Here is a 22,834-nt window from a genome sequence, read left to right on the forward strand (position 1 = left end):
CTCTGCTGGGATTGTATCTCGTAAGAAACTTTAGGAGCAGGAAAAGGTGATTAGGCCCGACAGGCCAGTTCTCTTTTCATGAGTCAAACCTACCTATCCGCCTGTACACCAAGTTACTCAAACTCTTCTCTCTCCAGAAACAAACTGAATTGTCTCTTCAACCTCATTTGTCTGCTTCAATAACCTTCCCAGGTAACTCATTCCACATCTACGTTACACTTTGGATGAAGAATTTCTGCCTGACCTCTCTCAAAACTCCTAATTTTTTTTAATGAGTTCTCCTGATATTTGAACCTTTTACCACAGTGAACAATTGGCCTGGATCATTTTGGTCGATTCCCTTCACAGAATAATAGAATTACAGAATGATATGGCATAGACGGAGGCCATTCAGCCAATCGTGCCTGTGCCGGCTTTTTGATAGGGCTATCCAATTAGTCCCAGTCCCCCTGCTCTTTCCCCACAGCCCTGCATATTTTTCCTTTTTAAGTATTTATCCAATTCCCTTTTGAAAGTTACTATTGAATCTGCTTCCTCCGCCCTTTCAGGCAGTGCATTCCAGGTCGTAACAACTCACTGCATAAAATTTTATTTCTTCATCTCGCCTCTGGTTCTTTTGCCAATTACTTTAAACCTGCGTCCTCTGGTTACCGACCCTTCTGCCACTGGAAAGTTTCTCCTTATTTACTCTATCAAAACCCTTCATGATTTTGAACAACTCTATTAAATCTCCCCTTAAACTTCTCAATACTCTTGAAGACTTCAATTAGGTCACCTCAAAGCCTCCTTTTTTCAAATAAAAGCTTTAATCCATTCTCCAGCTCCAAACACCACATCTGTTAAATACATTGAATAATTTAGCTGCAGCGATAATTAAATTTCAAAGTGCAATTCACTGTTGCCCCTTTCCAAATTATATTCCAGTGAAGCTGCCAACTCTTACCGGCAACATTGTCCTGGCCAATATTTGTCCTCCAACCAACATCACTAAAAACAGATTATCTCGTCATTATCACACTGCTGTTTGTGGGATCTTGCTGTGCTCAAATTGGCTGCCGCGTTTCCTACGACAGTGACTACATTTCAAAAGTACTTCATTGGTTGTAAAGCGCTTTGTGGGTGTCCTGAGATCGTGAAAGGCGCTATATAAATGCAAGTCTTTCTTTCTTTTATAATCAGGCATCTTCCATAATTAGGACTCACCGCCGATGAAGTTTTGAAACATAGCAACCGTTTCAGGCATGCATCCAGCCCACCTATCCACGGTAGTGTCTTCCTGCAATTCTAATGACCCTGAATCCCATTTGTTGACAAGTTCCTTCTCGAGACCCATTAAGGTTTCTCGTTCCACCACCTGTGTCGGTAATCTTTCCTTCCTTTTAGTAAACGTTCCTGCTTCACTTCCTATTTTCTTTCATTGTTCTTAATTTGAAAATGTAAATCCCGTGCACATGAATGCTAGACCTGGGTTCAATTTAGATCTCAAAAGGTATTAATAGTCTGGAAACCATATTAACAGTGGGCTTAATTTCACACTTAAAAGCAGACTGCCTGAAACTGGTGTAATGGGGTATGACTTTGGACTTGAAGGCAATTTCACCAAAATGCAACTGTGCATCCTTGATTAAAAGAATACCTGAAACCTTCAAAGAATAAATGCATTAAAGGCAGCTCTAATTTAATAATTTGCAGAGAAACTTTGGCTGTACATACTTTCAAACAACTCATCGTAGTTTATTCTCTCCACACAGCAGGTATACATGCGTAGGCCAGCAATCTTAATTTTCTGGAAAAAAGAAAGAGCGATTAAGAATATTTCAGAAGAAAAATGATGAGAACAGGAAGGGCAGACATAGGAACCGAAGCACCGACAGGAAAGATAAAACAAAAGCAACACAAAATAAATAGCGTCATCATTAAGCTTGTACACTGTCAGACAGACGTCACACTTGACCCAATAAGTTTTAAATGTTGCACAAACCGTTTGTGATTATCTTCATTTGCTGCCTCGAGTTGTTCCCACTAGTGACGGACTTTTAACATGGGAGTGTTATATAGCTCAAAATGCACTCCCCCTGGGAGGATGAATCTATAACGTTACCGCTCACTCAGTTTCTCCACAGTTCAAATAGTCATAGTATGAACTTTTCACACATTCATCGTCCCTGCAGTAGAAATAGCCAAGAAATAAAAAGAGAAGGAAAGTACAGAAAGGAATGTAGAGACAACAAAGGGAAGATGAACGAAACATCCATCTCAAAAACGAGAAACTATTTCCTCCGGTGGGTGAGTCCAGAACAAGGGGGCATAGGCTTAAAATTGGAGCTAGGTCGTTCAGGGGTGATGTCAGGAAGCACTTCTTCACACAAAGGGCAGTGGAAATCTGGAACTCTCTCCCCCAAAAAACTGTTGAGGCTGGGGGTCAATTGAAAATTTCAAAACTGAGATTGATAGATCTTTGTTAGGTGAGGGTATTAAGGGTAACGGAAACAAGGCAGGTAGATGGAGTTAAGATACAGATCAGCCATGTTCTAACTGAATGGCAGAACAGGCTTGAGGGGCTGAATGGCCTACTCCTGTTCCCATAAATACGCAGGACCAGCTCCCCACGTTAACTTCACTGAGACAGCCTGCGCCTGACAGCAGATCCGCTGACCCCCATTTTTGTGGGCCTACAGTGCGACAGGTTTCCTAAATATTTGGTTGTTTACACCAGGGGATGAAGCCAAAAGGAAGGAGAACTGCATATCTGCGGTTGGCTACACTCCCCCCAGTGTAAAAATGCCTAAAAGGCTAAAGTAGGATTCACTTATACTGGGTTTCCTTGCACTGGTTACGAGGGGAGTGGGAAGCTTAGTGCAACGCTTAGTGCAACGAAGTGTCAGTCTGGATTAACATACCCATGTAGGTATAACTGGCTTTATAGTCGGTAAAATATATCAACAGATATGTACATACAAGGTATATGTAAAATCTCACATCCAAACACAAAGTAGTAGGGATTATTACTTTCTATAATAGGTTGCGCCAATAACACCACAAGTGAAGTCGTGATCCTACTTCTCTCTGTGTCTTTCCATATTTGCCCGCACCTCTTGACCCTCACTCCTCAATGCAGCCAAATCTGTCTCCATTTCACAAAAATCTTCAAAATGTTAAAATGACATCCAAAGAAAATTTTAAACTATTGCCCAACATCTGGTGCATAAAAGTTGTTCAGATTTTGAGTGTTTTCAAATATTGTCCACAATGTCTCTTGATTATTTTAAATTTAAGAGATATGTGCCAAACCCATTAAACTACACAAGAACACCGGCAGTACACTGCTCTTGAACAATTCCCATTCACATGGTTTAAATCTAGTCTTCACAGGGGCTTTCCCAACAGCCATTAACTCATTCTCTCTGGGAGTCTGAACCAGTGGGTCCTTTTTTTAAGAACATAAGAAATAGGAGCAGGAGTAGGCCATACAGCCTCTCGAGCCTGCGCCGTCATTCAATAAGATCATGGCTGATCTTCCACCTCAACTACACTTTCCCGCCCTATCCCCATATCCCTTCATTCCCCAAAATCTATTGATCTCAATCTTGAATATACTCAACGAGTGAGCATCCACACCCCTCTGGGTTAGAGAATTCCAAAGATAACTCCAAAGAATTCCATCTCGTCAATAAGACCAGCTCTGGGAGTCCTCAACATTGACTCTGGACCCCATGAAATCTCATGGCATCAGGTCAAACATGGGCAAGGAAACCTCCTGCTGATTACCACCTATTGCTCTCCCTCAGCTGATGAATCAGTCCTCCTCCATGTTGAACACCACTTGGAGGAAGCACTGAGGGTCGCAAGGGGCACAGAATGTACTCTGGGTGGGGAACCAACATGAGGGAAAAACTTACTTGACCTCGTCCTCACCAATCTACCTGTCGCAGATGCATCTGTCCATGACAGTATTGGTAGGAGCGACCACCGCACAGTCCTCGTGGAGACAAAGTCCTGTCTTCGCACTGAGGACACCATCCAACGTGTTGTGTGGCACTATCACCGTGCTAAATGGGATAGATTCAGAACAGATCTGGCAGCTCAAAACTGGGCATCCATGAGGCGCTGCGGGCCATCAGCAGCAGCAGAATTGTATTCCAGCACAATCTGTAACCTCATGGCACGGCATATTCCTCACTCTACCATTAGCAACAAGCCAGGGGATCAACCCTGGTTCAATGAGGAGTGCAGAAGAACATGCCAGGAGCAGCACCCGGCGTACCTAAAAATGAGGTGCCAACCTGGTGAAGCTACAACTCAGGACTACATGCATGCTAAACAGCGGAAGCAACATGCTATAGACAGAGCTAAGCAATTCCACAACCAACGGATCAGATCAAAGCTCTGCAGTGCTGCCACATCCAGTCGTGAATGGTGGTGGACAATTAAACAACTAACGGGAGGAGGAGGCTCTGTAAACATCCCCATCCTCAATGATGGCGGAGTCCAGCACGTGAGCACAAAAGACAAGGCTGAAGCGTTTGCAACCATCTTCAGCCAGAAGTGCCGAGTCGATGATCCATCTCGGCCTCCTCCCGATATCCCCACCATCACAGAAGCCAGTCTTCAACCAATTCGATTCACTCCACGTGATATCAAGAAACGGCTGAGTGCATTGGATACAGCATAGGCTATGGGCCCTGACAACATCCCGGCTGTAGTGCTGAAGACTTTTGCTCCAGAACTAGCTGCGCCTCTAGCCAAACTGTTCCAGTACAGCTACAACACTGGCATCTACCCAACAATGTGGAAAATCGCCAAGGTATGTCCTGTCCACAAAAAGCAGGACAAATCCAATTCGGCCAATTACTGCCCCATCAGTCTACTCTCAATCATCAGCAAAGTGATGGAAGGTGTTGTCGACTGTGCTATCAAGCGGCACTTACTCACCAATAACCTGCTCACCGATGCTCAGTTTGGGTTCCGCCAGGACCACTCGGCTCCAGACCTCATTACAGCCTTGGTCCAAACATGGACAAAAGAGCTGAATTCCAGAGGTGAGGTGAGAGTGACTGCCCTTGACATCAAGGCAGCATTTGACTGAGTGTGGCACCAAGGAGCCCCAGTAAAATTGAAGTCAATGGGAATCAGGGGGAAAACTCTCCAGTGGCTGGAGTCATACCTAGCACAAAGGAAGATGGTAGTAGGAGGCCAATCATCTCAGCCCCAGGACTCTGCTGCAGAAGTTCCTCAGGGCAGTGTCCAAGGCCCAAACACCTTCAGCTGCTTCATCAATGACCTTCCCTCCATCATAAGGTCAGAAATGGGGATGTTCGCTGATGATTGCACAGTGTTCAGTTCCATTCGCGACCCCTCAGATAACGAAGCAGTCCGTGCCTGCATGCAGCAAGACCTGGATAACATCCAGGCTTGGGCTGATAAATGGCAAGTAACATTCGCGCCAGACAAGTGCCAGGCAATGACCATCTCCAACAAGAGCGAGTCTAACCACCTCCCCATGACATTCAACGACATTACCATCGCCGAATCCCCCACCATCAACATCCTGGGGGTCACCATTGACCAGAAACTTAACTGGACCAGCCATATAACTACTGTGGCTGCAAGAGCAGGTCAGAGGCTGGGTATTCTGTGGTGAGTGACTCACCACCTGACTCCCCAAAGCCTTTCCACCATCTACAAGGCACAAGTCAGGAGTGTGATAGAATACTCTCCACTTGCCTGGATGAGTGCAGCTCCAACAACACTCAAGAAGCTCGACACCATCCAGGACAAAGCAGCCCGCTTGATTGGCACCCCATCCACCATCCTAAACATTCACTCCCTTCACCACCGGCACACTGTGGCTGCAGTGTGTGCCATCCACAGGATGTACTGCAGCAACTTGCCAAGGCTTCTTCAACAACACCTCCCAAACCTACGACCTCTACCACCTAGAAGGACAAGAGCAGCAGGCATACGGGAACAATCCCCTCCAAGTCACACACCATCCCGACTTGGAAACATATCGCCGTTCCTTCTTCGTCGCTGGGTCAAAATCCTGGAACTCCCTTCCTAACAGCACTATGGGAGAACCTTCACCACACGGACTGCAGCGGTTCAAGAAGGCGGCTCACCACCACCTTCTCAAGGGCAATTAGGGATGGGCAATAAATGCTGGCCTCGCCAGTGATGCCCACATCCCATGAACGAATAAAAAAAATTATGGAAAGAATGAAACTGCACGAGAACCATTTATTCTGGGTATTACTTCCTCCCTTCCCTTTTCATAGAAGAAAAAAATTATGCCCTTGCCATACACTTCTTCAGGACGTCAATTTTATTGCCATCACGGAGACTCTCGAGTAGGATCTACCTCCCTCTGATGACATTAGCTGGAGGGAATGCCCCAGAGTGGCTCCAGATGTGGCCTTGTCTCAACCTTAGTAGAACATCCATTAATTCACCCATCTATAGTTTTTGATTCCTACATCAACCAGTCTTATAGCCTCTCTGACTGGGATTGTGCTTAATTAATGGACAATCGTGCACCCTGGAATTGTTCCCAACAGGAACCGGGGGTGAACCTGTACAAATTCATGTCAACTAGGGTCCTTACAACCAGCGAAGAAAGCAGACTTGCACCCCATTAGTCTGTGCTGCATTTCAAGCCATGTCTCAAGGAAATGTGTTCTAATCCACGCTGTCACCTAGCCCAACGTAACCTCTTCCTTAAAAGGTCAAAGTCACTCATTGCACAGACACTGTTAGGGGGCTTGCTGAAAACATATTCAGGATTGACAATTTGGTATAATACCAAATGCATGTATAATTGAGATCAAATCCCAGTAAAAATAAAGTACGGAGTTAGAATTTACACTTCCTACACTAAAAAAACAAAATAATAGTGATCAAAACAAGTGACTTATTTTCTGTACAGAATGAAAGTCAGACTTCCTGTGAAACCCATAGCTTCTAATCACTCTGGAGAAAGCATCGGCAAAGCCACTGGTTTTAAACCTTTATGGAAAGAAAATAGAATCTCAGAATGTATTGGTAAAAATTACAGGTATTGATGGAATCTGACGTATTCCATCAGTGCCCCTGAGCAGCAGAACTCTCTCCTCGACTTGCAGTTTTGCGGGGGGTCAAGTCTTTTTACAAATACATGCCCTCAAAGTCTGAGCCTCCAATAGATTTGGCAACAATCCGTTTTAGTTGAGTTGGCTCACAGCTGCTTCATATTTTACCCATGTTAATGTTACTCATCACACAGTGAGTAAAACACCACTTTAACTATTTGCTTCGGGGCTGTTTTGAATGTTCTAAACATGCAATAAAAAATATTTGAGGCCAGCAGGGATGCAAATTAATGATCTAGTTTCTGGAAAACTTGAAGGTGGCACCAGGTTAGAATGTGGTCCTTCCTGCTCCGAGAGCTACCAATTCAATTCTTAGTTGGCGCACCCGACAGCACTAGATAGTCTAATTGAGTGTCAGCCGTGGCTCAGCACTTTCACCTCTGAGTCAGAAGGTTGTGGGTCCCACTCCAGGGACTTGAGCACAAAGTCTAGACTGACGCTCCCAGTGCAGTGTTGAGGGAGTGCTACATTGTCGGAGTGCCGTCTTTTGGATGAGACATTAAGCCGAGGCTCTGTGTGCCCTCCCGGGTGAACGTAAAAGATCCCATGCCATTATTTTGAAGAAGAGCAGGGGTGTTGTCCCCAGTGTTCTGGCCAACATTTATCCCTCAACTAACACCTACAAATTATCTGGACATTATCACATTGCTGTTAGTGGGAGCTTGCTGTGCACAAATTGGCTGCCATGTTGCCTACATTACTACAGTGACTACACTTCAAAAATACTTCATTGGCTGTAAAGTGCTTTGGGACATCCTGAGGTCATGAAAGGTGCTATATAAATGCAAGTCTTTCTTTGTTTGAACTCAGAAAGACCACAAGAATATCTGAAGTGGGAAAGAGGCACATGCCATCCTGTTGTAGCAAACATCGCTTCACCAGAATTGGTGTCAAGGTAGGTTTTCTTTTGGTGGGGAGGGAGGCAGGGTGTCTGAAGAATGTGAAAGGGGCTTTATTCTATATCTAAACCAAGCAATAACAGAACAGCAAATCTTGAATACTGGGCACTGGCTACAAAAAAAAACAGGACACTGTTCCATTTCCGAGCAGAGACAACCCCCCCGCAACCCCGTTCCTCTACCTTCATGAGTGCAAAATTGTAAGAAATACCCATTTGCTGTACTTCAGGGGCCCTGTGAATCCCATGGCTTCTATCAGCTTGGTGAAGGGGCCTAGTTCTTCCTCAACGGGCTGAACTGTACCTTTCACATTGGAAAGCTGTGAATAAAAGAGAGAACAAAATGTCAGTCAAGGGTCACCAGAGGATTATTAGCCTAGCAAAACTTGTAGGGTTCACAACAACAACTTGCATTTATACAGCGCCTTTAACGTAATAAAAACGTCCTAAGGCGCTTCACAAGAGCGATCCAACAAAATTTGATACCGAGCCACATAAGGAGATATTAGGGCAGTCTTGGTCAAAAAGAGGTAGGTTTTATGCAGCATCTTAAAGGAGTAGAGAGAGGTAGAGGGGTTTAGGGAGGGGATTCCAGAGTTTAGGGCCGAGGCAGCTGAAGGCACGGCCGCCCCAATGGTGGAGCGATAAAAATCGGGGATGCGCAAGCAGCCAGAATTGGAGAAGCGCAGAGATTTCGGAGGGTTGTAAGGATGGAGGAGGTTACAGAGATAGGGATGGGCGGGGGCCACGGAGGGAATTGAAAACAAGGATAAGAATTTTAAAATCGAGGCGTTGCCGGACTGGGAGCCAGTGTTGGTCAACGAGTACAGGGGGTGATGGGTGAACAGGACTTGGTGCGAGTTAGGACATGGGCAACAGAGATTTACACAAGTTTAAAAAGGGGGGAATTAAAGCCAATAGATTTCTTGAATAAATTACCTGGGAAGGCCATTGAAGTGAACAATGGGGCAGGGAAATAGTATCATTGAGTGGATAGGTTCCGATGTGGCGCTAGCAACAAGCGTAGGTACGATGGGCAGAATGGCCACCTTTCCATGCTGAAATTTCCATGATTCCATAAAGTTCAAATCAAAACGTTAGCCCTACATTTGGTTAAAAACAAAAGCTCATTTGTATAATATCACCACGGTTTTACATTAACCGTGTCAAATTCTTTCAGACAATGGAACATCTAATCGCACCGGTTATTCAGCTGTGAGATTTAAAAGAGACGGAAAGCAGGCGTGGAGCACAGCGGCAGGATGCAGGTTCAAACCAACAATCTGCCACAACTGGAGATTCCAATCTCAACCTCGACAATGTTGACAGACATTAAAAAAAAGCTGCAGGGCGGTTTTTTAAATTAAAATTGTCTGGAATCTAACTTCAGTTCTTCGAAGAGTGGCCCACAACTGAGACTACTCGGTCAATAGACCAATAATTTGAGCGGTTCACCCTAATTTGTGGTGCAGGATTCAAACCACATTTTGGGTGGTCAAACAGTGACAATACTTGGACAGTACAATACAGGTTTCTTTGAAACGGATGGGCCAATCAATAATTATTCCCCTTTGAAAATACGTCCAGAGATTTCTTTCAGCGGTCAACCCAATTCAAAATAAAAACAGACGCATTAGCAACAGTGTGACCGTTTGCTCGAGGGATTGGGGTAGGGGGATATGGGGAAGGGGGGGGGAGGGGGGAGGGAAGGGAGGCTGCATCTGATGCGCTGTTTGGTTTGTACGTAGATTACCCCGTTCCATTTCCAGAACCTACCTTTGGTGTGACGTGAACTGTTCGACATGGCAGTGCTCGCCTGAGTAAAGCGTGTAGCAGCCCACTGCACCAGGCAGGGCTGTTCCGCCCGGAAATGCGGGCTCCTACCACCGCACTTTGCCACACGGCACGGAGCTGAAAGGAAACAAAAAGGCATTTCAGATCCACGTGCTATGCAAATGGAAAAAAAAGTTCACTGTACAGATTTGTGAAACCGAAAAAAGTTAACAGCTACACTGCCCCTTCTCTGGTTACCTGCTGTTGTATTTTTAGTCATGTTCATGAACTAGGAACAGAAACAACTGGTCTCTCCAGCAATACCTTGATTTTAAAATCATCATTCTTATTTTCGAATCCCTCCATGGCCTCGCCCCTCCCTACCTCTATAACCTCTTCCGGCCCCACAATCCTCCGAGATCTCTGCGCTCCTCCCATTCTGGCCTCTTGCACATTTCCAATTTTAATCGCCCCACCATTGGCGGCTGTGCCTTCAGCTGCCTAGGCCCTAAGCTCTGGAATTCCCTCTCTAAACCTCTCCGCCTCTCTTAAAACCTACCTACCTGTCCTAAAAGCTCCTTAAATAAAAACAGAAAATGCTGGAAAGTCAGGTAGCATCTGTTTTTATTTCAGATTTCCAGCAGCCACAGTATTTTGCTTTTGATCTAATATTTCCTTATGTGGCTTGGGGTCAAGTTTTGTTTGATAATCGCTTCTGTGAAGCACCTTGGGACGTTTTACTACGTTAAAGGCACTACATAAATGCAAGTTGTTGTTGTTTACATAGGTAAAATATGGCGTGATTAAGAAGCACAGTTTATTAAAGCACTACGCCACTTAAAATATCCTCCACCAAGCTGTGAAGTGAGTTTAACTCATTTTCCCTTTATCTTTAAGATGTAGTCCAACTTCTAGACTTTTTGTTGATCAACTGCCGATGTGGCATACAGTACCTCTGTTCTGCAACAAGGCTTCAAAAACAACTATCCAGCAAAGGGACAGGACAAAATTTCAAACGTCAGCCCATTTATGTCAAGTACATTAAGTGCTGCAGGCTTCATGGCCGATATATTCCCAATTAGGAAACCACGTTCCTCGTGCTCTCCATTTTGAAGAATGGACATTGTTGACAGGAGTACAAGGGTTTAAGATAATGGACTAAAAACTGTTTATTCCATAGCCATGGCAACACAAACATCTGCAGTTCAAACGCAATACAAATAGAAGAAAATGTTTTAAACTACATATATAATATATAAGTACATAATATATAATTGCCTATATAATCATATTCATTCTGCATCACTAGTAGCAACAAGGGAATACAAATGCCATTGTAACACACACATCACAGTCCGATTGAAAACAATGCAAAAGTGGGAATTAAAGACAAACATAAATTCCCAACTGCAATCTCAGTGTCTTAAAGGAAGAATAAAACGCAAACTCTCTCTCTCTATTCACGTTTACTGCAGATGAACCAACATCTGCCAACAGTCAATCCAGTAATAAATCCAATGGGGAAGCAAGGTCACTTCCAGGGAAGGATTTTTTCAGGTAAGAGATATGATGTTAAGTCTCCACACCACCTAAATATGTTTTGTAATTACACACTAAAAATAAAGTTACTGCGTCAGACATAGATCTTACACTATTTTACACCAGCCAGATTATTACATAGATTTTACATTATGGAGAAAGGCCCAATCAGTCCGTATTGGTATTTAGCCTCCACGTGAGCAGTTGTCCTAATCCCATATTCCTTTATTCTCCCTTCCTTCAATCATCAATCTAATGTATTCTTAAACATCGACGTGATCTCTGCCTTCAATCACTAACTCCGTCCGGTAGTGCATTTCATAGCCTCACAACCTTTGGTAAAAAAAGGTCTCTCCTGCTCTCTGTTCTAAATCTACCAAATTTGATAGAGGGGTTTTGATAGAGTTGAGAGAGAGAAACTGCTTCCACTGGCAGGAGGGTCGATAACCAGAAGACACAGATCTAAAATAATTGGCAAAAAAGCCAGGGGGGAAATGAGGAGAATTTTTTTTAACGCAGCGAGTTGTTATGATCTGGAATGCGCTGCCTGAAAGGGCGGTGGAAGCAGATTCAATAGTAACTTTCAAAAGGGAATTGGATAAATACTTGGAAAGGAAAAATTTGCAGGGCTATGGGGAGAGCGCAGGGGAGTGGGACTAATTGGATAGCTCTTTCAGAGGGCTGGCACAGGCAGGATGGACCGAATGGCCTCCTTCTGTGCTGTATGATTATATCTATGTCCCCTTGTTCTAGAACCTACAGCAACTGGAAGCAGTCTGTTTTTAACCTTACTATGCCCCAGATTATGTGATCAATACCATGGATGAGTCTGAGATATCCTACATTACAACAGTGACTATACTTCAAAAGTATTTCAATGGCTGTAAAGTGATTTGGGACATCCTGAGTTTGTGAAAGGCACTATAGAAATGCAAGTCTTGCTTGTTTTGAGATCTTTGGACGACTAATGTTGATTACTGATAGTCCAGAAATTGATTTTAACTGTAAACTCTGAAGTGTAATGATCAATTTCATGTTTTGTATCTGACCTTTGATGTAGTGCGTTGACCTATTCCACTCTGATCAAGCAGTCCAAGGATATATCAGAGGCAGCAGGAAAGGGAATGCCAACGAAGATCAGAGGTCAGAGGAAGAAAATATCTGTGGAATCCAATTAATATAGGCTGTGTTCATGAAGGTTTTTTAAGCAGAACTGTTCTGACCAGTCTCTTAGATCTTTATTCATCACAAACATCAACTTCGCAAATTATTTTCCATTGGTTTCCCCAGGCCATGCACCAACTACAGCTGAGAGGACAGAGAATCGATTCTCTAAGCTTCTGCCAATGCTGCTATGAACCAGCTACCAGGAGTTCACAAGCGAGCAACCCTCCTTTCCCTGTGAAGCATCTGACTGTCCGCGTAATGATCAGGTTGAGATCAAGAACTCAACAGACTAAGTTCTCAACCTTTGCGTTCCATCACTGTGGTGTAGCACCAATAGAGCCACTTACGATATCCGTAAGAATCCTTTGCTGAAGCCAAAACTGCCTGCTGACACTGCACATGATCTTTAAAGCTTAACCCGTCCCACTGGGAACCACCACCTCCTCCTCCTCTCTTCTCCCTCTGCCCAGCAGTAACCACTAGGTTCAAACAGGACCAGAGAATGAACCCTCCAGCTACCATGCTTGGCCAAACCATTCCACTGTACCATCAGGATAACCAAGAGTCCCACCACACTTGGCCAAACCATTCCACTGTGCCATCAGGATAACTGAGTGTCCTTTTTGACTTGCTGCTACACTGTGAAAATAGCAGAATCTAGTCAATCATGTTATGCAGGAGTGTTGCAAACATGGTTTGATAGAGTAAATAGGGAGAAACTGTTTCCACTGGCAGGAGGGTCGGTAACCAGAGGACACAGATTTAAAATAATTGGCAAAAAAAACAGGGGGGAGATGAGGAAATTTTTTTTTAAACTCAGTGAGTTGTTATGATCTGGAATGCACTGCCTGAATTCTAAGGACAAACGGGGACCAGAGAATTCCCCAAAAATCACAGTAGTACCCTTCTGCAGAGACAGCACAGTAACTTCACTGTTTTCAAGCTCTACTTTTAAATGTCATTAGCATGGTTTTCATTTTACTAAGACCACAGTATATCCACGCATACTTAAAAATTACAGATAGCAAAATGGGCACATAAAGCCACAATTTAATTTCGAGATTCCAGAAGCATCCAGAAACCACTCGAACGTCACTCTCGACAGTCCCATTGCCCACTCCTAATGATAGAACGGTTATAGCACAGAAGGCGACCACTCGGCCAATTGAGCCCGTGCCAGCTCTTTGTAAGAGCAATCCAGTTAGTCCCACTCCCCCGCTCTTTCCCCGTAGACCTGAAAATGCTTTCCCCTTTCAAGAATTTATCCAATCGCTTTTCGAAAGCCACGACTGAATCTGCTTCCACCACCCTTTCAGGTAGCACACTCCAGATCACAACCACTCGCTGCGTAAAATAGATTTTCCTCATGTCGCCTTTGGTTCTTTTGCCAATCACCTTAAATCTGTGTCCTCTGCTTCTCAACCCTTTCGCCAATGGGAACAGATGCTCTTTATTTACTTTATCTAAACCCTTCATGATTTTGAACACTTCTATCAAATCTCCTCTCAACCTTCTCTGTTCGAAGGAGAATCACTCGGAACTTAACGTAGCTTTTCCAGAACAGTTTCTAGGTCAGGTGCTGATGTGCAAATTTGCAGGTCCGTCTCTGTTCTAATCAGCTGATCACAGCTCCATAAAGGAAACTTCAGGATCTCTTTTAAAAGCTACTGTTCAATGAGAATTGATGATGAACTTTAATCGAAAGCAGCTTTAAAATTAAAACCTCCAGAAAATGTTGTAGATAGAATGCTAATGGCGTTGCCAGGAAAAGCTGGCTGAGAAGACCGTGCGGCTTGCATTTAATATAGTGCCTCATCCCATCCCTCAAACCTCTCAAAGCATTTTAAACCCATCTTTCAGATGAGACGTTAAACCGAGGCCCTGTCTGCCCTCTCAGGTGGACGTAAAAGATCCCATGGCACTCGGCACTATTCGAGGAAGAGCAGGGGAATTCTCCCCAGTGTCCCGGCGAATAATTATCCCTCAACCAACACCAGAACAGATTATCTGGCCGTTATCGCATTGCTGTTTGTGGGAGCTTGCTGAGCGCAAATTGGCTGTCGCGTTTCCTGCATTACAACAGTGACTGTACTTCAAAATTACTTCATTGGCTGTGAAGCTCTTTGGGACGTCCTGAGGTCGTGAAAGGCGCTGTATAAATGCAAGTCTTTTTTACATGCAATGAATTACTTTTTGGAGTGCAGTGACTTATGTAGACAAACCTGGCAGCCAATTTGCACACAGCAAGACCCCACAAATCGGTTAGTCTGTTTCTGGTGGTTTTGGTTAGGGGGGGGGGGAATGTTGGTGAAGACACCATGAGAACTGCCTCCTCTTTTGAGCAGCGCCATGGAATCTTTAACACCCACCTGAACCAAGCAGACAGAACCTTAACCAAAGGACAGCACCTCCAGACATGCAATACTCCCTCCATACTCAGCCTAAATTGTATGGAGTCTTGGGATGGGAGTTGAACCCAGAACTCTCTGACTCACAGGTGAAAGTGGTACCAAGCTGACTAAGTTATGCAGTGCGAGACAATTATCAGCGGAGGAGAATTCACCGGTAAAGAATACTGTGTATGGTGCTGCATGTCAATTTAATTACCTCACACTTGTCAGATTGAGATATTCCGCCCAGGCCCTCCTTTCCCCCCCCCCCACCCCTTCCATAAAAAGAATATAAAAGGCACATTATTCTTGCCTGATCACTTTTCTGATTGAGACTTGATGTGGAGGCTCATTGACAGTCTGCACCACAACTGTTATGACTGAATTCCCTCTCAAATGCTAGGAGAGGATATAAACTAGCATATGCTGTTTGTGTCTGTACATGGTATGTGGGGAAGTATTTCTGGCTCTCTTTCCCCACATCCCCCCAGTGTTAGCTCCCTTTAAATAAAAGTTTGAGAGAGCCTGGTTAAAGTGATCAATTTGGTCAGGAACGCAGACGATTATGACCACCAAACAATCAGCATAGTTAACTCCTGATGTCTACTTTACTGCTGATTCACCAGAATGATACCAGGGCTAAGAGGGTTAAATTATGAGCAGAGCTTGTATGAACTTGGCTTGTATTCCCTTGAGTATAGAAGATTGAGTGGCGATCTAATGGAGGCATTTAAAATGTTAAGAAGAATTCGATAGGGTAGAGACAGAGAAACTATTTCCACTGGTGGGGGAATCAAGGTCAAGGGGACATAATCTTAGAATTAGAGCTAGGCCATTCAGGAGGGAAATCAGGAAGCACTTTTTCCACACAAAGGGTAGTAGAAACATGGAATTCTCCACCCCAAAAAGCTGTGGACGCTGGGGGACAATTGGAGCATTCAAGATGGAGATAGATAGGAACATAGGTTCAGGAGTAGGCCATTCAGCCCCTCATGCCTGCTCTGCCATTTGATAAGATCATGGCTGATCTGTGATTTAGCTCCATATACTTGACTTTGGCCCATATCCCTTAATACCTTTGGTTGCCAAAAAGCTATCCATCTCACATTTAAATTTAGCAATTGAGCTAGTATCAACTGCCATTTGCAGAAGAGAGTTCCAAACTTCTACAACCCTTTGTGTGTAGAAATGTTTTCTAATCTCACTCCTGAAAGGTCTGGCTCTAATTTTTAGACTCCTAGAATCCCCAACCAGTGGAAATAGTTTCTCTGTATCCACCCTATCCGTTCCCCTTAATATCTTATAAACTTCGATCAGATCACCCCTTAACCTTCGAAACTCCAGAGAATACAACTCCAATTTGTGTAATCTCTCCTCATAACTTAATCCTTGAAGTCTGGGTATCATTCTAGTAAACCTACGCTGCACTCCCTCCAAGGCCAATATGTCCTTCCGAAGGTGCGGTGCCCAGAACTGCTCACAGTACTCCAGGTGCGGTCTAACCAGGGTTTTGTATAGCTGCAGCATAACTTCTGCCCCCTTGTACTCTAGTCCTCTAGATATAAAGGCCAGCATTCCATTAGCCTTATTGATTATTTTCTGCACCTATTCATGACACTTCAATGATCTATGTACCTGAACCCCTAGGTCCCTTTGGGCATCCACTGTTTTTAACTTATAGATTTTTGTTGGGTAAGGGTATGGAGGGATATGGAGCTACAGGGGGTAAATGGAGTTGAGGTACAGATCAGCCGTGATCTCTCAATTAGTGCCTGTTTATACAGGTTTCACTGTGGTTCATCCCCATGGTGTTGGTGCTGGATTTGGATGGATCAGGTCTCTTGCCTCTGCCCACTGCTCAGCCCAGTGAAGAGGCTGATGTCATGGCCGAGGCAGTATTGTGGCAGCTGAATGCCTTTTTTTTTTCTAAATCTGGTTGTGATGGATCATTTGTTTTTTTTGTAAAATATGAATCATAAATCAGGAAATTCAGAAAGTTTTTTTTAATAGGTAGAATGCAATGTTTTGTGGAATATGGTTAGATAACCAATTAAAAAGCAGAAAATAACTAGTTAGAAAGCAGCTAACCAATTGGAAAGAAAATTACCAATGGTACAGACACAAACATTTTTAATATATTTTCCCAAAGACTCAGTGTCAGCTTCATTCTACAGTACTAAGTGGCTTCATTAGTTATGTGGAGAGAAGGTCGAATTGTTCTCCTTAGAGCAGAGAAGGTTAAGGGGAGATTTAATAGAGGTGTTCAAAATTGAGGGGTTTTGATAAGAGTAAATAGGGAGAAACTGTTTCCACTGGCAGGAGGGTCGGTAACCAGAGGACAGATGAGGAGATGAGGAGAATTATTTTTTACGCAGCAAGTTGTTATGATCTGGAATGCGCTGCCTGAGAGGGAGCAGATTCAATAATAATTTTCAAAAAGGGAACTGGACAAATACTTGAACGGGGGGGAAAAAAAAAATCACAGGACTGTGGGGAAAGAGCAGGGGGAGTGGGACTAATTGGATAGCTCTTCCAAAGAGGCAGAATAGGCATGATGGGCCGAATGGCATCCTTCTGTGCTGTATGATTCTATGATTTATAGAGCATCTCATCACATCTCTCAAGGCATTTTACACGAAACGAATCACTTCAAAATGTAGGGAAACGCGGCAATCGCTTTGCGCAAAGCAAGATCCCGCAATTCAACCGTGAGATGAGGGAAGAATGTTGGCCAGGAGGCTGGCCGAACTCTCTCAAATAGTGCCATAGGATCTTTAGTGTCCACCTGAGCCAGACTTGGGGTTTGATTGCATCATCCGAAGAACAGATCACAATTCAGCTCGTCAAATAATCATTACCGTACACATTAAAAAAAAAGGAAACCGTTCCCTATTATGTCATCAGGAAAAATCCTTAAATGGAAAACAGTTCTGGGATGTCCAAAAATATAAGCCATTGCCAGTTTTGAAAAAGTCATGTTCTATTGGGCAAGTGGATTATGGCACGATATATTCCTAGGCCCAACTATCTTCAGCTGCTTCAATGACCTTCCCTCCGTCATAAGGTCAGAAATGGGGATGTGCGCTGATGACTGCACAGTGTTCAGCTCCATTCCTAACCCCTCAGATAATGAAGCAGTCCGAGCCCGCATGCAGCAAGACCTGGACAACATCCAGGCTTGTAACATTCGCGCCTAACAAGTGCCAGGCAATGACCATCTCCAACAAGAGAGAGTCTAACCACCTCCCCTTGACATTCAACGACATTACCATCGCCGAATCCCCCACCATCAACATCCTGGGGGTCACCAGAAACTTAACTGGACCAGCCACAAATACTGTGGCTGCAAGAGCAGGTCAGAGGTTGGGTATTCTGCGGCGAGTGACTCACCTCCTGACTCCCCAAAGCCTTTCCACCATCTACAAGGCACAAGTCAGGAGTGTGATGGAATACTCTCCACTTGCCTGGATGAGTGCAGCTCCAACAACACTCAAGAAGCTCGACACCATCCAGGACAAAGCAGCCCGCTTGATTGGCGCCCAATCCACCACCCTAAATATTCACTCCCTTCACTACCGGCGCACCGTGGCTGCAGTGTGTACCATCTACAGGATGCACTGCAGCAACTCGCCAAGGCTTCTTCGACAGCACCTCCCAAACCCGCGACCTCCACCACCTAGAAGGACAAGGGCAGCAGGCGCATGGGAACAACACCACCTGCATGTTCCCCTCCAAGTCACACACCATCCCGACTTGGAAATATATCGCCGTTCCTTCATCGTCGCTGGGTCAAAATCCTGGAACTCCCTTCCTAACAGCAGTGTGGGAGAACAGTCACCACACGGACTGCAGCGATTCAAGAAGGCGGCTCACCACCACCTTCTCGAGGGCAATCAGGGATGGGCAATAAATGCCGGCCTCGCCAGCGACGCCCACATCCCGTGAACGAATAAAAAAAAAATTCATGGATATCACATAATTTCCTATTGTCTTTTCCACTGTGAATCAAGGAAATGCTTTTAAAAGAAAATTACTACTCTCTTTCTCCCCCCCCCCCCCCCCACAACCAAATCAAAAATATTTTTCCTCCCTCACAGAAGCACTCAGACTTATGTTCTATTGCTGCATTTTTACTTCCCTTTCTTTCGGGGATATGGGGATTGGACGGGAAAGTGGAGTTGAGGCCGAAGATCAGCCACGATCTTATTGAATGGCGGAGCAGGCTCGAGGGGCTGGATAGCCTACTCCATATTTCTTATCTTCTTATTTCCTTTTATAATTTGCCGTCAGCTTTTCTTCCCCTTCAAACGCACTTTGTCTCTTAAATCTCCATCTCTCCTCCTTCCTAAGCTTTGCACTTGGCGGACTTTCCCCTATTGATTTTAAGATGCTTGCCCTTTAGTTTCTGCTCATCTTTTAGCTTTATCCTTGATCATTTTGATCAATTCCGGTGCTTTCCGATATCTGCCAGCAACGAGCTGTTCCCACCAGATTTAGTGGAAACTTTAATCAACCATGTTGGTGCACATATTGTACAAAATCCCTCTGATCCAATGCGGCAGCACATTAGTCTTTCACCGCTGAGGCCTGTGTTTAAATTCAACTCAGATTGATGGATGAAAATCTCTTCTTGCTGGGTTCAGGTGTCAGCTGTGGCTCAGTGGGCAGCACTCTCACCGGAGTCAGAACGCCATGAGTTCAAATCCCACTCCAGAGACTTGAACACAAAAATCTAGGCTGACACGGAGGGATTTGAAAACAAGGATGGGAATTTTAAAATTGAGGCGTGGCCAGACCTGGAGCCAACATAGGTCAGCAACAGGGTAACTTCAAGCTCTGTAAAAAGAACTTACGTTTATATAGCACCTTATCAAGGCCTCAAGGTGCTTTACAATCAAGGGTCACTTCTGTAGGCAAATACACATCTAATTTACACACAGCTAGATCAAACAAACAGCAAATAAATTAATGACCAGATAATCGGTTTCTGGTCACGTTAGTTGAGGGAAGAATGTTAGCCAAGATACTGGAAGAACTCCCCACTCTTCCTCCAACAGCGTCATGGGATCGTGGATGTCCATCTGAGCAGGCAGACCGGGTTTCAACTTAACGTCTTATTCGAAAGGCTGACGAAGCTTGGATTACGTGAAGTGGGGCTCGCCCCCACAATCTAATATCAACCTGCCATAGTCGTATGTATTCTCCATACACCCAGAGACGACAATCAAAAGCACCAACGCCTCAGGTTTGCGATGTTAAATCATTTGAGCTTTGCTCACAGTTCATGGCATTGGCTCAATCCCATGACCAATCACGCCCTTGCAACACCTTGCACACTGTGCATTACCCTCACATTTCTAGCATAGTTTATCAAGGACATCTTATTACAGCTTTTGAAACATTTTGCTGGTTAGCACCTGAAATATAAAAGTGCACCTGCAAGACAAATCTGCAATACAAAATTGTTCTGCGTTTTTAAAACATAAAATTTCCTCTTAAAAACCTCTACGAGAGAGAACCCTAACTCCCATTCTGGTACCCTTGAACATTTAGCAGGCGAAGCGGCTTTGCATTAACACAAAAGTGGCAAAATAATTGCAGCTTCAATGTCCTACCCGAGCTGCTTCTCACTGATAAGTTTGAAAGGATCCGTCCATCTCCCTTTAAAGTGTTTGTGATGCTCTGAAAACTGAATGCATTATCTTCAAATCAGGGGCACGCAGACACTGCACTCTATTAAAGGACTTGCTGCTGGAGAGCAGATATCGAAGCATGCATGGGCAGAGCTTTGTTGTTGTTATTGCTGCACTCGGGTATCGCTCAATGGGCACGGGAAGAAAGATTAACTGACAGCAGCACAACATTCGCTGCAGTGTAACCACAGCTCCAGCTAAAATGGCCAGAACTCCAATTCGGGCACTGAGGCCTTAGTGCTGGAAATAGGATTATTTATTTCAACTGTTTATTTACTAGACCAAACAGTTAGTCTAATGGTTAATACATGCAGAATGATATGTAATCCTGCACATCCCCTCTGCCCGCCGCACACCCCTCCCCTCACACTCCCACCTCTCCCCCTCCCTACACACTGCCGCCTGTCACCCAGCCCCCATTCCCCACACCCACCCCCCGCTCCTGTCCTACACCCTCACAGCCCCCCACCCTCACATGCCCACGTCCGCCCCTGCCCCATCACGCCCCCGGCCCCCACCCCCCACCCCTCACACACTCACCGCCCCCCTCACGCCATTGTCCCCCACCCCCATCCCTCACACACCTGTCACTCCCCTGCCCCCCATCCCTCACACGCCCCCCCGTCACGCCCCTGCCCCCCATCCCTCAAACGCCCCCCCGTCACGCCCCTGCCCCCCATCCCTCACACGCCCCCCCCCCGTCACGCCCCTGCCCCCCATCCCTCACACGCCCCCCCGTCACGCCCCTGCCCCCCATCCCTCAAACGCCCCCCCGTCACGCCCCTGCCCCCCATCCCTCACACGCCCCCCCCGTCACGCCCCTGCCCCCCATCCCTCACACGCCCCCCCGTCACGCCCCTGCCCCCATCCCTCACACGCCCCCCCGTCACGCCCCTGCCCCCATCCCTCAAACGCCCCCCCGTCACGCCCCTGCCCCCCATCCCTCACACGCCCCCCCCCGTCACGCCCCTGCCCCCCATCCCTCACACGCCCCCCCGTCACGCCCCTGCCCCCATCCCTCACACGCCCCCCCGTCACGCCCCTGCCCCCATCCCTCAAACGCCCCCCCGTCACGCCCCTGCCCCCATCCCTCAAACCCCCCCCCGTCACGCCCCTGCCCCCCATCCCTCAAACGCCCCTGCCCCCCATCCCTCAAACGCCCCTGCCCCCCATCCCTCAAACGCCCCTGCCCCCCATCCCTCACACGCCCCCCCGTCACGCCCCTGCCCCCCGTCACGCCCCCCATCCCTCATCCCTCCCCCGCCCCTCATCCCTCCCCCACCCCATCCCTCATACGCTCACCGCCCCACACCCCTCACTTCCCTGCCCCCCACACGCCTCCTGCCCCCCTCTCTCTCTCTCCCTCCCCTCACTTACCAGGGGGCGGCTGTTCATCCCCCCGCCGATCATCCGCCTGACCTTCCTCTCTCGGTTTCCGGCTCCTTCGATTCCCCCCCAAATTCCACTCCGTCTCTTGGCCGGAAACGCTCCCTCCGCTCCGGGTCACCCTGTAAAACACGGAGCGCGGAACAAACATTCCGGGCTGCACTGCAGCCCACAGAGGCACTGCAGGTAACTGGGAGTCGACAGGTTCTCCCACTGGTTCCTGAACCTTGTGAGTTTTGATTAAAACCTCACAGAATCCCAACTTCTGGCACTGCCTCCTGCTTTTCTAATCATTCCTATAACACTGATTGTAATAGAATGGATGCAAACTGTTCCCCTAGAATTGCAACACACCACGAATTATTCCAAAAAAGAGATGGAAGAAAATAAGCTTTTTTTAATTTTAAAGCATTGCTTGCTAAACTATTTTGTTTTCAATTTGTGCATCCTAAAATGAAGAGCCCTCTTTAAAATGTAAGCGTTCATTTTTTAGTTGTATTTGCATAGGTGTCTTAAGAGTAGGGAAAAGTTTAGAGTGAAATTTATGGTCAGAAAGGGTGCGAGATCACAAAAATCCTTTAAACATGAACTGTTTTTAAGAGGGCGTTGGATTAAAATAGACTTACATTCTAAGTCAAACTGAGTGAGTATCCCTGCATCTGAACGATACTTGACAGGTATGTGTTCTTTGCAGGATAAGGACCATAGTGGTGTCATACAGATTATTAAAATGTTTATTAGCATTCATGAGTTAACATTGAACAAGTCCTGGCTGTGAGATTTTCAGTGGGGAGCCATTTGCCTCAGGCACCAGTTCATGCCAAAAACATAAACATGGCAAAAAGCAGGCAAGCTGTGCAAATC

At 45.7% G+C, this 22,834-nt stretch overlaps 1 protein-coding gene across 1 annotated transcript in view; it reads right to left on the reverse strand.

The window, feature by feature from the left end:
• Positions 1 to 22,070, reverse strand: part of uqcc1 (ubiquinol-cytochrome c reductase complex assembly factor 1) — an 86,469-nt gene extending 64,399 nt beyond the window's left edge. Inside the window, exons 1-4 of the mRNA XM_068000227.1 lie at positions 21,962 to 22,070; positions 9,799 to 9,933; positions 8,235 to 8,342; positions 1,714 to 1,786 (exon numbers count right to left, since the gene is read on the reverse strand). Coding sequence (XP_067856328.1) covers positions 1,714 to 1,786; positions 8,235 to 8,342; positions 9,799 to 9,933; positions 21,962 to 21,994 — 349 coding nt within the window. The 5' untranslated portion in view covers positions 21,995 to 22,070. The remainder of the gene's footprint in view (positions 1 to 1,713; positions 1,787 to 8,234; positions 8,343 to 9,798; positions 9,934 to 21,961) is intronic.
• Positions 22,071 to 22,834: the final 764 nt, after the last annotated feature.

Source organism: Heptranchias perlo, chromosome 19 (assembly GCF_035084215.1).
Source record: "Heptranchias perlo isolate sHepPer1 chromosome 19, sHepPer1.hap1, whole genome shotgun sequence".
NCBI lineage: Eukaryota > Metazoa > Chordata > Chondrichthyes > Hexanchiformes > Hexanchidae > Heptranchias > Heptranchias perlo.